Genomic DNA, 16697 nt, shown 5'->3' on the forward strand with positions numbered 1-16697 from the left:
TTTACTGGTTTTCCAGGCACAACATTGTTAGATACCACTGGGTTCAGAGTGAGTCTGGGCAGTCAGTAGGCCATAACACTGAAGTTACCTTTCAAACAAACACTGGCGCGGCGAGAGTCTGGTGTATAAGCCTCCTTCACTTCCTGCACTTTCTTCTCCTCAAAACAATTGCTTGTTACAGTTTTAAATTGTTTTTTGTAGCAGCAAGGCTGTGAAAACAACGCTGGTTCCCGCCCTTTTTGATGTTGCAGTTATAGTGCAGAGGTGCAAGTCGATGACGTAACCCCTACTGTCCCAATTCTCCAATTTTGCACGCTTGTAACCTGTGCACTATAACCTCTACATGCACTTGTACAAAGTACACACTTCATAGAGGGGCGTAGGGTGTAGTGTGGGTATTGGGACAGGGCCAGAGTCTTTCAGCTAATCCTCCTTCATACTGGCCGAGGTTACTAAAACACTCCTCCCTGAAGTGCTTCGCTCAATTGAAGAGGACATTCCCCATTGATGCCTGCACATTTCCATTGAAAAATTTATTTAACCAGGCACTCCGAAGAGGTTCTGATCCTGGGGGACGGTGTAATGACTGGTGTGGGTTAATACACCAGTCAACCGAACATTTATATTTTTAAGCCTGCTTCTTCGGTATCCTTCAACTTGAACTACACGAATACTGCGAGAAAAAAAATGGCAGATTCGCTGGATTGGTTACCCGGAAGTCCAAGACCATCTTTAGAAGTTACACAAAAAATACTATGACATAATAAAGAACGAAACGTAATAGAAAATGGAAAAATCAGAACAGACTGACCAAATATGACCCAAAAAGCATCTAAATATATCATTGCAGGATCTGGAGTGACTAAATTCAAATTCTCTAGACTTTCAGAGACTCCCAATACACAAAAAATGTGTTTAAGAGCTAAAAAAGTGGATTTTGCACGATATGTTCCCTTTAAAGGCAAAATGATTGCTCTCTATCTGGTGCCTTTAACATAAAAATATCAAATTGAGGTTTTTAATCAAACTGTTAGAGGGCTCTGTATAACAAAACTGTGCAGTCAGAATATCAAGCACTTTCAATGACTATACAAAAATTAAGCACTTTCCAAACCTTGAAAACACCTTGTTAAAATTAAGCATTTTTAAGGATTTCAAGCAACCATGCGAACCCTGATAGTACTTTACTACAACTTTCCACAGTAAGATCTTTAGGCTAGCACAGTACAATTATATTGAATAAATACCAAAAATTAATGACACCAGTTTCTGGTTTTATTTTAGGTCTGACATTCCAGTTCCCATTTGTTTCTAAATTATATACCACAAACTCATCGACAATGTCTCTGATAGAGGAGGTAGATGTGAATCCAGCAAAAAATAAAGGAATTGCAATCTTATCCTCATCTCAAATTCAATTCAAATTCCAAAATACTTTATTAATCCCCAAGGGAAATTAAATGTTGTTGTAGCTCATATTATGCAGGTTTCTTAAAAGAGCCGTTGTAGATTCTGATGGCTGTGGGCAGGAAGGATCTCCTGTAACTCTAACCCTTTATGGATCAAATGATCTATCCGTATCCCTTTTCTGATTTTTATTCTAAAAAAAGCTAATCAAAGTATATGCTTTTGATTGATGCATTTATAAACCAAAAATGGTGGGACTGATCGGAACAGATCAGAGGTGATCAATGATCACAGCTTATCAAGAGACAACCGGCAGATTCCAATCTCTGGCTGAATAACTGGTTCCTCTCTACCAAAACAATAGCTGTTAAAGTGACTGAGGAATGTGTTGAGGGCTTTAATTTGGTTATAAACTGTCTCCCACGCTTCTTTTTTGGCTCCAAATAATTACTCAGTATGATGATGCCTAAAGACAGATAGCGTTTGTTTTACTATTGTTGGGTTGCTCACCATCTTCGGTCTCCTGCCACACAATTCCTTCCAGATTGACGCTAGTGCCAGGCTCACATGGCCCGAGACATTCTGGCTCAGTTGCCAGCGCTGCTTCTGCTGTGTTCACTGCAACTGAGCATGTGCGAACCATGATTTGCTCACAAGGAGAAGAAATGTTGCTGCTGTAAGCAGGAGGACCCAGCAGGTGAAGATGAGGAGGAGCAGAAGTGGAAAAAGGAGATTCCATCTGTAGGAAGAAGACAGAGAGGAGACCTGATGATAGTTACATTCAGGAGCAGTTAGATTTTCAGGCCAAGAATCCCTGCTTGTATCTAGTCTGATCAGCCTGTGTGCTCTGTACATAGGTAACCAAATCTGTTAAAAACTATTTTTATACACACGTTTCTAATCTGATTATTGCTGAATAACCAATTAGAGCAGAAATAATACACCAGTAGTCCTCAGCATCCCTGTCCATGTTTAGCTTGATCCAACAGCTGTAGATCCAAAGCTTTCATCCTGTTCAATATAATGCAAAATGTCTACTTAAAATTATTCCAATTAAATCTTTAAATCTTTCTGTTAGCGCCAAAGAGACAACATTTTATAAGGAAAAAAATGTGAATTGAAAACGCAAATAAGTAAAAATAACAGATTCGGTTGGCTGCAATACACTAAGCACACAGCAGAATTGAATATTAACATACTTGATTATTTTATTTATAAACTACACCACATTTATTGGGTCTTTAGAACCAGAGTATTTTAGGATAAGCTAAGATACTCCAGTTCAAAGGTTGTACCATGTCTCCTTTAACCTCCATATAAAACATGGCCTCCTTCTTCCACCTAAATACCTCATTGTCAATATTTAAACAACTTGTCCTAAGTGAGTCAACTTCTAGGCCAGAATTCTATAGTTCTCTCTCAACAATATGCCCCCCAACAAACTGTCAGCAGCATAGACAGTAGAAAACAGTCTATGCCTATTTATGAATATTACAACAACCTAAAAAAACAGAACCTTGAATTCCCTTACCTTCTCACAACTGACAACTTTCTTCAGATTCCGGCAATCACCATCATTTACCTCCTCCTGCTCTGTCACCTTGGTGACAGCCTGGCTAATCCCTACAGAGTCCAGAGCCAGGTTCCCAAATTGGTCCACAGGGTTTAACTCTGCGTTTTTTTTACTCTCAAATGTGCTGTTACAATGTCCTCCAAGAGGCGGAACAGGAACGGCAGATTCCTTCTCAGTGTTAACCACTCTTGTGGGTACAGCTTCTATTTTCTCCTTCTTAGTTTTTCCACATGCCACATCTTTGTCCTTTTTTACAGCAGGGGGCATACGGGAGGCTTTACCAGACTTATCAGTTCCCTTAGTTGGTGTGGAGTTGGGGTTCAGGGGTACCAAGTCTCCCTGGAGCCTACTTTGGGCCTCCTTACTTCCATCCAAGACTGGGGTCTTCACACTTTCTTTGGAGTTTTTACTACGCTTTGATTTGGGTGTGCCATCTTTGCCCTGCATCACAGCTACAGGACTGACAAACTTTATGTTATCAGGTAATGTAGCCACAGCAACAGGAGGGATCGCCATGCCCCCGCCCTCCTTACTGCTTGACATCTCTAACTTGTCCTTCTCTAAATCAGCATCTAGGTCAATGATCAGATTCCCAACACCGATATCCCACTCGTCACCACTGTCGTATGTGTCCACTGCATTAGAGTCCACACCTTTACCACCGGCAGGGCTGCTGCTGAGGGACATTTTAGTTCAAGCGTCCCAGAGTGCCACAGGGGGGTGCACGAGGGCAGCAGGAGAGCAGGCCCTGCTCCTCCCTACAGCAGTGCACCTGCTCAGGGTTGCAGCCTAGGTCTCCTCCACACAGTGACCTGCATTGCCTCCTGTAAAGTAAAAAAACAAACAAACAAATTAGAAGTTTGGTGCCACATTCCTTAGAATGTCTTATGATGGATCAGTTACCGATCCAACGCATATTCCACTTCTAATATGAATGCCGCAAAGGATGGTACATCTCTAAGAAGGATCTTGTTTCAGTTACTAATGAAGTGGGGGATCTCAGACTCATCTACTTGGGAATAAGGTCAGCTGGTGGTACAGAATGTTATAACTATCAGCAACTATTTGCCATCTTATATAAAACAAAGGCAACATTCCTACTGCAGGTCTTAATGCTCAAATCCGATTTTTTCAGGAACCTGATTATTTGTTGTGGCTGTTCCCAGTACTTTGAAAATCTTGAGGCTCCAAACTGACCCACATGGGCCTAAGAACAATAAGTGCGTCGTCAAGCGCAGCACAACAGTAAACACGGAGAAATAGGTGTTGCGGTTTAAGTGCACAACAGAAGCCATTTATTGTGTCAGCGGGTGCTGTATGGGAAACACAGGAATAAAAGGAGAGTAAAACTCTTTTTTTGTTCCATTTTAGGGAGATCTGACTGCCAATTCAGCACAACAGACTGTTTGGATGTGGAGACACAGCCAGTAATGTTGGGGCAGGGGTGTTAACAACTTTACAGAGACCGAGTTTATTCAGAACTACTCATATATGTCAGCGCCATTTCCTCTCAACTCCACAGGCAGAAGACTTGATGCAATCCAGTGTACTGGACCGCAGCAGGGGCAGATCATCACATGCTCGGTAACCCCTGTTTGAATGGTAGTATACGAAGTTTACAATACAAACTGCGTACCACATCCAGGCGGTTCCTATGAGCCTTTCAATTACGCTTGAATAAAGTTTTATCTGTTTCTTTAACAAGCTCCTACATCTCAATGTTTCTCCACTGTGCAGTAGTAGCCCCCTGTCCGTTTTGTAAACTGCTACGTTTCCTGCTGGGCGGCACAAAATTGTGATGAATGCAATGGAAAGTGACGTCAAAGTCCTTTCCCCTCGCATTTCCAGATTCAGGACCACATGTGGCTTAAATGTGACTTGAAAAAGTCAGATACGGGCCAGATCTGAGCATTCCCACAAAAATATCTACAGTGGTGGTGTATTCTTCCCTTATCTCTGCTGAGTAGGGTATCTTTTATTAAGATGAATGTGCTTCCCAAGATATTATATACCCCCTGCAGATAATCCCCTTGCACTTTCAAGTAAAGTCCTGAAGTTACTTAATAGCTGGTTGAGGGAATTTATATGGAATAAAAGAAAATGGAGGCTTAAACTTTCCAAATTACAGTTTCCTGCCTCAAAGGGGGAGTTGATGTACATAACCTCAAATTATACCAACTAGCATCACATATGAGGTTTGTGGCAGGTTAGGTGAAGAAGGATCCCACTTCTGTCTGGTTGAGTATATAAATAATATTGTATACTTATTGCTCACTGCTTGGCCTTTTGTCCTGTAAGAATATAAAGCTTGTAAGGACCCTTTGCAACAACAGTCCTATTGTTATCAGTACTTTTAAAGCTTGGTTTGTGATGCAAAGGCTAGAGGATAAATTGTCACCAACTCCTCTGCTCTCCCCAATATAAGGGAATCCTGGGTTTTAACCAGGTATTACAGATACAGGCTATAATGTCTGGACATGTCGAGGAATTAAAAAGATGAGTGATTTATTTGTGGATTCTTCCTTATCCTCATTTGAGTAAATTCAGACTAAATATGCCCTCCCCAGTAACCATTTTTTTTTAGATATCTCCAAGTTTGGGATTTTATACTTAAAAAAAACAACTACACTTGCTTCTGATGCCACTTTATCTCCAATAGATTAATTACTGCTTAAATTTCCAAGTAAGACGATGACTAGCTGCTTTTATATCTTGCTAAATCTGACCTGTGGTAAACTGACAGCTGTTGGACAAACATGGCAAATCGAATTGAGTGTGGTTATTGAGAAGAAGAAGTGGGATGTCATTTAGAATCAAGCAAAACGAAGATCTGACTGTCTAGACTGCACATTCCTCCAAGCAGAACACATAAAATGAACCCTTAAACCTGTCCTGACTGTCTTAAATGCAAGTCAACACTGGGTACATACAGGGGTTGGACAATGAAACTGAAACACCTGGTTTTAAACCATAATAATTTATTAGTATGGTGTAGGGCCTCCTTTTGTGGCCAATACAGCGTCAATTCGTCTTGGGAATGACATATACAAGTCCGTATACAGTGGTCAGAGGTATTTTAAACCATTCTTCTTGCAGGATAGTGGCCAGGTCACTATGTGATACTGGTGGAGGAAAACGTTTCCTGACTCGCTCTTCCAAAACACCCCAAAGTGGCTCAATAATATTTAGATCTGGTGATTGTGAAGGCCATCGGAGAAGTTCAACTTCACTTTCATGTTCATCAAACCAATCTTTCACCAGTCTTGCTGTGTGTATTGGTGCATTGTCATCCTGATACAAGGCACCGCCTTCAGGATACAATGTTTGAACCATTGGATGCACATGGTCCTCAAGAATGGTTCGGTAGTCCTTGGCAGTGATGCGCCCATCTAGCACAAGTATTGGGCCAAGGGAATGCCATGATATGACAGCCCAAACCATCACTGATCCACCCCCATGCTTCACTCTGGGCATAAAACACTCTGGGTGGTACGCTTCTTTGGGGCTTCTCCACACCGTAACTCTCCCGGATGTGGGGAAAACAGTAAAGGTGGACTCATCAGAGAACAATACATGTTTCACATTGTCCACAGCCCAAGATTTGCGCTCCTTGCACCATTGAAACCTACATTTGGCAATGGCATGAGTGACCAAAGGTTTGGCTATAGCAGCCCGGCCGTGTATATTGACCCTGTGGAGCTCCCGACGGACAGTTCTGGTAGAAACAGGAGAGTTCAGGTGCACATTTAATTCTGCCGTGATTTGGGCAGCCTTGGTTTTATGTTTTTTGGATACAATCCGGGTTAGCACCCAAACATGCCTTTCAGACAGCTCCCTCTTGCGTCCAGTTAATCCTGTTGGATGTGGTTCGTCCTTCTTGGTGGTATGCTGACATTACCCTTAATACCGTGGCTCTTGATACATCACAAAGACTTGTTGTCTTGGTCACAGATGCGCCAGCAAGATGTCCACCAACAATTTGTCCTCTTTTGAACTCTGGTATGTCACCCATAATGTTGTGTGCATTTTAATATTTTGAGCAAAACTGTACTCTTACCCTGCTAATTGAACCTTCACACTCTGCTCTTACTGGTGCAATGTGCAATCAATGAAGACTGGCTACCAGGCTGGTCCAATTTAGCCATGAAGCCTACCACACTAAAATGACAGGTGTTTCAGTTTCATTGTCCAGCCCCTGTATATTCATTGTATTTAGTCCTGCCCTAAAATTCAGACATACTCGTTGGACGTCCTAAAAGATTTGAGCGACATATTTGGAGTTGACTTGGCCTTCGATCATGTCTCGTTAATCTTAGGAAACAGGGACAGCAGACTCAATCCTACTTCTGGCAGGCTATATGATATCCTCACCTTCGCTGCCCGTAAGAACATCTTCTCGTCATGGATAAGAGATAAACCACCTTCTAAAACGTCTTGGCACAAAGTTGTCATGGAGTTTTTTTCCTTTAGAATACTTGACCTGTTCCTTTCAGTCTACAAAAGGACAATTCTTACGTATCTGGACCCCTTACCTCCCTTTCACAAACTCTACCGTTGTATCTACACTAAACAGCATTGTGATAGATTAACCATGCTGCAGCTGCAGCTCCTAGGTTCTGGAACAGTCTCCTCCTTTCTATGAGGTCTGCTTGTAACTTTAAATTATTTTAAATTCCTTTAAAACAAAACTCCTCTTTTTAACCCAGCTTTTAATTCCAGAGAGCATGAGCATTCAGCCAGTCTTTGTTGCCTTTTACTGCTGATTTTATTGGCAGTATTGTTGACCTTTTTGGTATTGCTACCGATGTTTTAGTAAATTGTCGTTTTTGTTTCTATTTATCTGTTATTCACCTGTATGGCACTTGGGTTTGTGAAGCGCTTTATAAATATTACAATGATGATGATGACTGAGGCTAATTATCAACTGCTTGAATATTCTCATGAAAACATAGATGATCCACAATCTTAGCATAGCATACTTTAAGATTAATAACATAGAATTAACCAAACGAAAAAGTCCCAAAACACATTTGACATATGGTAAACAATATATCAACAGACATTTGCGTACTGAATTCCAGTTCCTAAAGGTGCATTTTGGTATGACAGAGAAGTCCATAGTGTCACTCTTATGTGCCAGGGTTGATGTATATTCATATTAATCAGTTATGTTACCAAATGACATCAACCGGAGCAGATCCTGCCATGGACCCAGAGACCCGAGACTCTAAGGTACATGACCCTAGGGAACATCACCCCCCCAGCAGAGGCCTGACAGAGCCAGGGGGGACCAGACCCCACAAGGCAGCCACTGGGAGTGAGATATACTAGACCAAAGCACTATGGAAGCAAATCGTTACCATATTTCAAATGAAAAAGCATTTTCAGAAATGCCTTTTCATTTTAAGAATGTGGCTGCATTATTTGACCCATATATAAAATTAGTTATCAATAATCCTATTTGCATTTTAATTTTCTTCTTCAAGACTGCTCATTCTTTCACTTAATTAAAACGAAAAAGACATTTGAGATTTATTTTTCAAAATGTACCCCAGCAAATAGATACCAAAATTCAATTTGAAATGTAAAATTTGAAAATGAAAAAGCATTTCCAGAAATCCTTTTTAATGTTAAGAATGTGGCTGCATTATTTGACCCATAAATAAAATTAGTAATCAATCATCCTATTTGCATTTGCATTTTCTTCTTCATGACTGCACATTTTATGCCATAATCAAAAAGAAAACAAAGCAGACATTGCTTTTTCGTTTTCGTGGTCTGCCCGCAAAGTACTGCCCAGAACTCGAAAACGAAAAAGCATTCCGAGCGGCGGGCGCAGCAGAGTGACGTCAGCAGCCGCTCTTCCTCAGCTCCCTGCTGACCGAGCTACCCATCTTGTTTGGTAGGGGGCGCTGTGCACGTCTGCATTGCATTACATTGCAAACGTGCCGAGAAATTGATTGAATTGCAGCAGGGCCGAGCTCAATTTGTGGAAGTGGCAGGCAGAACTGGTAGTTCCGGTGGCAGTTCCGCCACAGCCTGCCGCAGTGTGACAGGGGATACTGCGAGGATGCCAGAAGGTGCCAGACCGGCCATAAAAGCTTGACAATGCGGTTGCCGCTGTTTTTGTGGAAGCTGATGATTATCGGCAAATGGGATGTCATTGTTGTTATAGCCTGTTGCCTTTACATAATGATTTCATTATTGATTATTATTTAATAAACAGCTTTAGAACCATAACATAAGGTGATTGTATTTACTTGACATGGAAAATGAATAGCACTATGTGTATGTGTGAAGTGTTGACGAAGATTTATTGCACAAACAGCCGGTTTATTATAGAGCACGAGCGGCTATTCTGAATTGTCACTCACAGAAAATTATAAATAAATGCTTAAAAACACGCTGGATGTCCCGGGCCATAAGGATGCCACAAGGATGCCACCGGAACTACCAGTTCCGCATGTCACTGCCACAAATTGAGCTCGGCCCTGCTGCAATTCAATCAGTTTCTCGGCACGTTTGCAATGTAATGCAATGCAGACGTGCACAGCGCCCCCTACCGAACAAGCTGGGTAGCTCGGTCAGCAGGGAGGTGAGGAAGAGCGGCTGCTGACGTCACTCTGCTGCGCCCGCAGCTCGGAATGCTTTTTCGTTTTCGAGTTCTGGGCAGTACTTTGCGGGCAGACCACGAAAACGAAAAAGCAATGTCTGTTTTGTTTTCTTTATGATTATGGCAAAAAATGTGCAGTCGTGAAGAAGAAAATGCAAATGCAAATAGGATGATTGATTACTAATTTTATTTATGGGTCAAATAATGCAGCCACATTCTTAACATTAAAAAGGATTTCTGGAAATGCTTTTTCATTTTCAAATTTTACATTTCAAATTGAATTTTGGTATCTATTTGCTGGGGTACATTTTGAAAAATAAATCTCAAATGTCTTTTTCTTTTTCATTTTAATTTAGTGAAAGAATGAGCAGTCTTGAAGAAGAAAATTAAAATGCAAATAGGATTATTGATAACTAATTTCATTTATGAGTCAAACAATGCAGCCACATTCTTAAAATGAAAAAGCATTTCTGGAAATACTTTTTCATTTGAAATATGGTAACCATTTGCTTCCATACAGCACCCAGCCCTGGATACCGAAACCCCCAATACACCGGTGGGCAAAGACAACAGTCACCGCCAGGGGGTCTTACGGGGAGGAAATAGGCCCATCATTTTTTAGTTTGAATTTTTTTTCATTGTGAATCAGTATTTTGAAGGCGTGGTAAGGCATATTCATCAATTCCTGTTTTCACTGTTGCACCCGGTGGATTGTTTGGTGTGTGAAGGCTCTCTTGTTTGATCTGATTTCTCTGTACTGTGATATCTCTTTTTTAGTAGTGGTAAGGGGTCGCTAGCTTAGCGTTAGCTTTAACTCCAACATGGCTACCCATGAGAGAAAATGGGTAGCCTAGAGGATTCCTACCTAATCTGGAAAAATAGCCTACTCTTGTATAAAAGACACTTCCCCAAGCCAGAACAGCTTATTTCTCAACATTAATAGAAGAGAACAAGAATAATCCTAGGTTTCTCTTTAGTACAGTTGCTAAACTTACACAGAGTCATAGCTCTGTTGAGCCATCCATTCCCTTAGCTCTCAGCAGTCATGACTTTATGGGATTCTTCTTAAATAAAATTGGTTTTATTAAAAATAAAATCGTTGACATACCAGCCCCATTTTAGATATGATTAATCTATCCTTAGTCAATGGATATGTGCCACAAGCTTTTATAGTAGCTGTAATTAAACCTTTACTTAAGAAACCTTCGCTTGATTGAGATGACTTGAAAAATTACAGACCTATATCCAATCTTCCATTCTTATCTAAAAGTCTTGAGAAAATATTTGCTAATCAAATGTGTAAGCATTTACACAACAATGATCTGTTCGAAGAGTTTCAGTTCAGAGCTCATAGCACTGAAACAGCTCTGGTAAAAGTCACTAATGACATTCTTATGGCCTCAGATAATGGACTTGTGTCTGTACTTGTCCTGTTAGATCTCAGTACTGCATTTGATACAGTCGATCACAACATTCTCTTAGAAAGGCTGGAATATACTGTAGGGATAAGGGGAACAGCGCTAGGCTGGTTTAAATCCTATTTGTCTGACAGATTCCAGTTTGTTCATGTAAATCATCTTTAAACTCCAGGGTTAGTTGTGGAGTACCACAGGGTTCAGTACTTGGGACAATTCTTTTTACTATATATATGCTTCCAATAGGTAAAATTATCAGGCAGCATAGAATAAAGTTTCACTGTTACGCTGATGATAATCAGCTTTACTTATCCATTAATCCTGATGAGCCCAACCAGTAGGGTAGACTACAAGCATGTCTTGAAGACATTAAAACTTGGATGATGTTACAGACTCTGTCGTTCCTCTGAGTTGACTAAATAATACCTGTTATCTTTCTGCAGCAAGAGGTATCAACACTCTGCAGTTCAACTACAAAGTGTTGACACCTTCTGTCTTTATTTATATGCTGGTTCAAACACAGTTCAGCACAGTTCAGACAGTTAGGGTGTGGGTGTGGGTGTGTGTATGGGGGGGGGGACAGGAGTAAGAAGAGGAACAGCTGTTTTTTAGAAGATTAACACAACAGGGTGCAATCAGCCTCTGTACAGTCTAGTTTCATATGTGCAGCTCAGAATGTACAAGGTCTTATGAGTGATAAATACAAGATACAAGTTTTCACACCCAACAGATTACTTTAAATTTTCTGCTTTTAAATTCAGACGAGACAGAAGTTGTTGTCTTTGGACCGGAGTCTTTGAAAAAGAAACTGCTTAGTCATTCACTTAACCTGGATGGCATTAAATTGACCTCAGATAATGAAGTAAAAAACCTTGGTGTTATTTTTGACCAGGAATTGTCATTTAAATCCCATATTGTTGGGACCCACAGCCAAGGATTTCAACATTAAACTCCGGTACAAACTCTTCTGGAACTTTTCAAAATAAATGCATTAACCTTCTTCCAGCACAGCCAGGAAACGGGATAACTGCGGACTTCCTGTGACGCCACTACCCAAATAAAAGCACAGCTGTTGCTACATCTGCCCTCTTTCCACACAGCCTCTAGTGGGACCGGTCAGGGGAGGCGCAGCGCGCTGATGTCTCTTTGCTGGCAAACAGACATAAACTCTTCAACTGGATCCAAGGAAGCCATATGATCATCGATCATATGCACAGATAAGCCTGTGAAGCAAACTGTCCCAGAGAAGTTCCCTACAGAGATGCGCGGTCTCTATGAAGCCGAGCGGAGCGGTCTCCCAGTCTGGAAGGAAGACAACAGAGACCCCATCACCGTGCAGTGGCGTTGGCAGACAACGAGCCATTCTTCATCCACAGCTGGAGGTTAGCGGGAAGCTAACCCTTTTGTTCACAGAACGAACGCACCTTCTGATCGGGAGAAGCTGAGGAGGTTAGCGGGAAGTGTAGAATATAAACTATCTATGTGTGTAATATAAACTATCTATGTGTGTAACTGGAATGTGTGGAAATAGGGGGGTCAAGCTTAGGGAGTGAAGCATAGAAGGGGCCTAGGGAGTGAGAAGCATAGAGAGTGCAAGGTCATAAATTAGAAGAGGACAGGGAAGGCCAGAGACAGGGGAGGATGAGTTGCATGTTACAATCAGAAGTATTCCTTATTTGGACCTAAGGGACTGTTATGTTATACATGTGTGACATGATATATCTATATGTTGAACACACCCTTGAGACTGAATAAAACGAGCTGAAAGCAAGAGTTGAGTAGAGATGGGTTTGCAGCTGCTTGGCTCTCCATCTCTCACTCTGCAGAGGCGAACATAAGTAGATTGTACTTATGTTTATTTCACTCTTTGAAACCTGTACCCAAATCAACGGACCCGGAGAAGCAGAGACGGCTTCAACAGAAGCTAACCCTTTGTTCACTGTGGATACCTTCTTCAAACTTCGTCTTTTGGACAACATTCCTCTCCACAGTTCATGAGGTTAGGTTTGGGCAGATTAACAGTTAGGATGAAATGATCTAAACGTTTTTCATTTTATAAAGTTTTGTTTGTGTGAAACTTGGCTATCTTAGTGCTAGCAGGCTATTTGCAGCACACATGCCCTGTTCGTGTTCCTTGTATGTTTTTAAAGTTAAGACAAACTTTATTTAAAGGGTGATTTTAAACAGAACATTGATCATAACGCGCTGTCCGCGCTTATGCATTTTAACCCTTTTATTAACCCTGGTATTTTAAAGGTATGTGTTGATTCTGGTGCTAAGCTATTAGCTTCTTTGTTAGCTCAACTGCTAACCGGTAAGAACCCATGCTTGCTACTAAAGAGTATTTAACAGAAAGGTTGTTAGTTTTCAAGCTAGTGGATAATAGTCTTTAAACATTATTTGCCAGATTTGATAACTAAGTAAACACCATTAAGCCCCATTTCTCCAGAAAGATTTGGCTTGTTTCCAAAATACTCCCTTAATAATATTTCTTCAAATATTATTTGAAGAAATAAAGGCAGCTAATTAGACACCGTTGAGAATTAGTCATCCAGAAGGTTGGTTTTATTCAGCAGATCATTCTTTAAAATATTATTTCATTAAAATAATATTTTATCTGATCTTGCATTGTGAAGGGTTGTCTAAATGTTGCTGATTATTTCCTAAGTTGGTTCCAAGACTAACTTAACTTAATTTTCAGATTCTTCAAGATAATCCTTGGTTCTCAAACACAAACATTGCATGGTAATGTTGCATCACTCTTTTGGTCATAATTTCCAATCATCTTTAATCAACTTGTTTATATTGCACATAACCTATTAGTCTTCCCTATTCTTTAATTCTGCTTGGTAGTTTAGTTGGATTGTTTTAGCATAGTAAAGAGTTTGTTGATTGAAATATGTTTGAATTTGAGTTGACTTATTTTTGTTAATAAATTATTGTACTTTAAGAAATTGTGTTAATTCATTCCATATATGTGCAGAGTTTATGCTGTTCAATAATGTCAGAGCTCGTCTCACACCTTTCTATTTTGTCCTAATAACATCGCCTTACTGGGCTGGTATTCACAGGACAACCCTTAACAGACCGAAATATTATTTGATAAAATATTAAAATATTAATATTAAATAATATTCTCAGATTCATTACTCCAACAATATTAAACAGGTTTCTAGGATTTCCTTCTTTCACCTCCAGAACATTGCCAAAATTAGAAATATTCTATCCAGGAGTGTCGCTGAAAAACTAGTCCATGCATTTGTTACTTCAAGGTTGGACTACTGTAATTCTACCAGGGGCATTTAGGCCCCAGACAACATAGCCTCTAGGATCATTTGAGCTCTCAAACCCCTCCACCACGTTAAGGTGGCAGTTCAAGGAGGGGTTTACTATATATATGCTTCCAATAGGTAAAATTATCAGGCAGCATAGGATACATTTTCAGTTATGCTGATGATACTCAGCTTTACTCATCCATAAATCCTGATGAGCCCAACCAGTTAGATAGATTACAAGCATGTCTTGAAGACATTAAAACTTGGATGACTTTAAATTTTCTGCTTTTAAATTCAGACGAGACAGAAGTTGTCATCTTTGGACCGGAATCTTTAAAAAAGAAACTGCTTAGTCACGTAACCTGGATGGCATTAAATTGACCTCTGGTAATAAAGTAAAAAACCTTGGTGTTATTTTTGACCAGGAATTGTCATTTAAATCCCATATTAAACAGGTTTCTAGGATTTCCTTCTTTCACCTCCGTAACATTGCCAAAATTAGAAATATCCTGTCCAGGAGTGACGCTAAAAAACTAATCCATACATTTGTTACTTCAAGGCTGGACTATTGTAATTCGTTACTATCAGGATGTCCGCAAAATGCAGTTAAAAGCCTTCAGTTGATTCAAAATGCTGCAGCAAGAGTTCGGATGAAAATGAAAAAGATAGATCACATTTCTACTATTTTAGCTTCCCTTCATTGGCTCCCTGTTAAATCTAGAACAGAATTTAAAATTCTCCTCCTCACATATAAAGACCTTAATGATCTAGCTCCATCATACATCAGAGATCTGATTGTTTCATATGTTCCTAATAGAGCACTTCGTTCTCAGACTGCAGGTTTACTGGTGGTTCCTAGAGTTTCTAGAAGTAGAATGGGAGGCAGATCCTTTAGTTATCAGGCTCCTCTCCTGTGGAACCAGCTCCCAATTTTAGTCTGTGAGGCAGACACCCTGTCTACTTTTAAGGCTAGGCTTAAAACTTTCCTTTTTGATAAAGCTTATAGTTAGAGTGGCTTAGGTTATCCTGAGCTATCTCTGTAGTTATGCTGCCATAGGCTTCGGCTGCTGGAGGATATACTGACCACTTTCACCCTCTTCGCTACATTCTCACATTACTCACCAATTTTGCATTATTTGCTGTTATTTCAAATGGCCGGTCACACTGAGCTTTTGAATTGACTGAGCTTTTACTGTGACTAACTCTATGTGCTGCAGATGGCCCCTCACACTGAGCCTGGTTCTGGTTCTGCTGGAGGTTTCTTCCTGTTAAAAGGGAGTTTTTCCTCTCCACTGTCGCTACATGCATGCTCAGTATGAGGGATTGCTGCAAAGTCAACGCCAGTGACTGTCCACTGTCTCTACATGCTCATCCAGGAGGAGAGTATGCTGCAAGTCCCTGACTGGATGCAATCTGCTGGGTTTCCTTAAATAGAAAAACTTTTTATCCAATTTGAATAAATAACTGAATCTGACTGCACTGTTCAATGATTACGATTAATTGGAATGTGTGTACCTGACTTTTGTGAAGTGGCTTGAGACAATTTGTGTTGTGAATTGGCGCTATATAAATAAACTGAATTGAATTGAATTTGATGGGGGGCCGAAGATGATCCAGGAGGCAGAGCAGCCCAAGACCCAACCAGACACAAAAACAGGTGCACACAGTCACAATTACACATTGCCACCCTCATACGTACACATAAAATCACTCAAACCAACACACCCCATGTAAAGACACACAACAATGGATGCAGTACACTCACTCGCACTCACCATGCATGCTCTATTCTCCCGGGTCCAGGTCCCGATACACCATGCCCAACCACAATACAGATATAGAAAGCATGCCCCTGCCTGAACACAAATGCCATTAGTCCTTACCACATATTCATGTCATAAAAATTTTATAAATTAGAGTGTCTAACTTGTACAAGAAATATGGGGCCCAGGGCACCATGCGACCATGGAAAGGGAAAACCTTCCCGGCACTCCAATGACGCACCTGCACCCCAAGGTCCTACATGAGTGGTAATGTGATGGAGCGGGCCAGAAGGAGGTGCCTTTTTATATTTCAACAGGTTTAAAGACTATACCCAAGTGAAGTGATCTAAATGAAGATCTAATCACAACAAATCGGAAGAAACCATGTAAAAACATCCCGACATGTTTTTGTACCACAGATTCATGTGTATCAAGTCTCACTGAACAGTTACCTTGTACTGAAAAGAGTGGGACTGACCCATCTCAGACCTCAGATGAGCATTTCCTTAGAAAACTGCGGCCAGCAATTCATTCTGAGATTGATGAAATCATCGTCTGCCTGCTTCAATAAACCCCTTTCCACCTGGAGAAAGCAGAGAGCAGTTACAAACACATTGTGAGATTTCTCCTCTTTGTATTTAAGATAATCTG

At 40.6% G+C, this 16697-nt stretch overlaps 1 protein-coding gene across 6 annotated transcripts in view; it reads right to left on the reverse strand.

Annotated features, from left to right (window-relative positions):
* The window catches only part of znf609a (zinc finger protein 609a), a 96251-nt gene that overhangs the window by 54657 nt on the left and 24897 nt on the right, over positions 1-16697 (reverse strand). For 5 of the 6 annotated variants that reach the window (XR_007035259.1, XR_007035260.1, XM_047346340.1 and 2 more), the window contains exons 2-4: positions 16499-16629; positions 2939-3804; positions 1918-2146 (exon numbers count right to left, since the gene is read on the reverse strand). Coding sequence is in view for 4 of the 6 variants with exons in the window: in XM_047346340.1 (XP_047202296.1) it covers positions 1918-2146; positions 2939-3667 (958 nt within the window). In the remaining 2 variants the exon portion in view is untranslated. Of the gene's footprint in view, positions 1-1917; positions 2147-2938; positions 3805-16058; positions 16140-16498; positions 16630-16697 lie in introns of all 6 variants that reach the window. The other variant, XM_047346347.1, reaches the window with a different exon arrangement.

This window comes from Girardinichthys multiradiatus, chromosome 2, assembly GCF_021462225.1.
Source record: "Girardinichthys multiradiatus isolate DD_20200921_A chromosome 2, DD_fGirMul_XY1, whole genome shotgun sequence".
Taxonomy (NCBI): Eukaryota; Metazoa; Chordata; class Actinopteri; order Cyprinodontiformes; family Goodeidae; genus Girardinichthys; species Girardinichthys multiradiatus.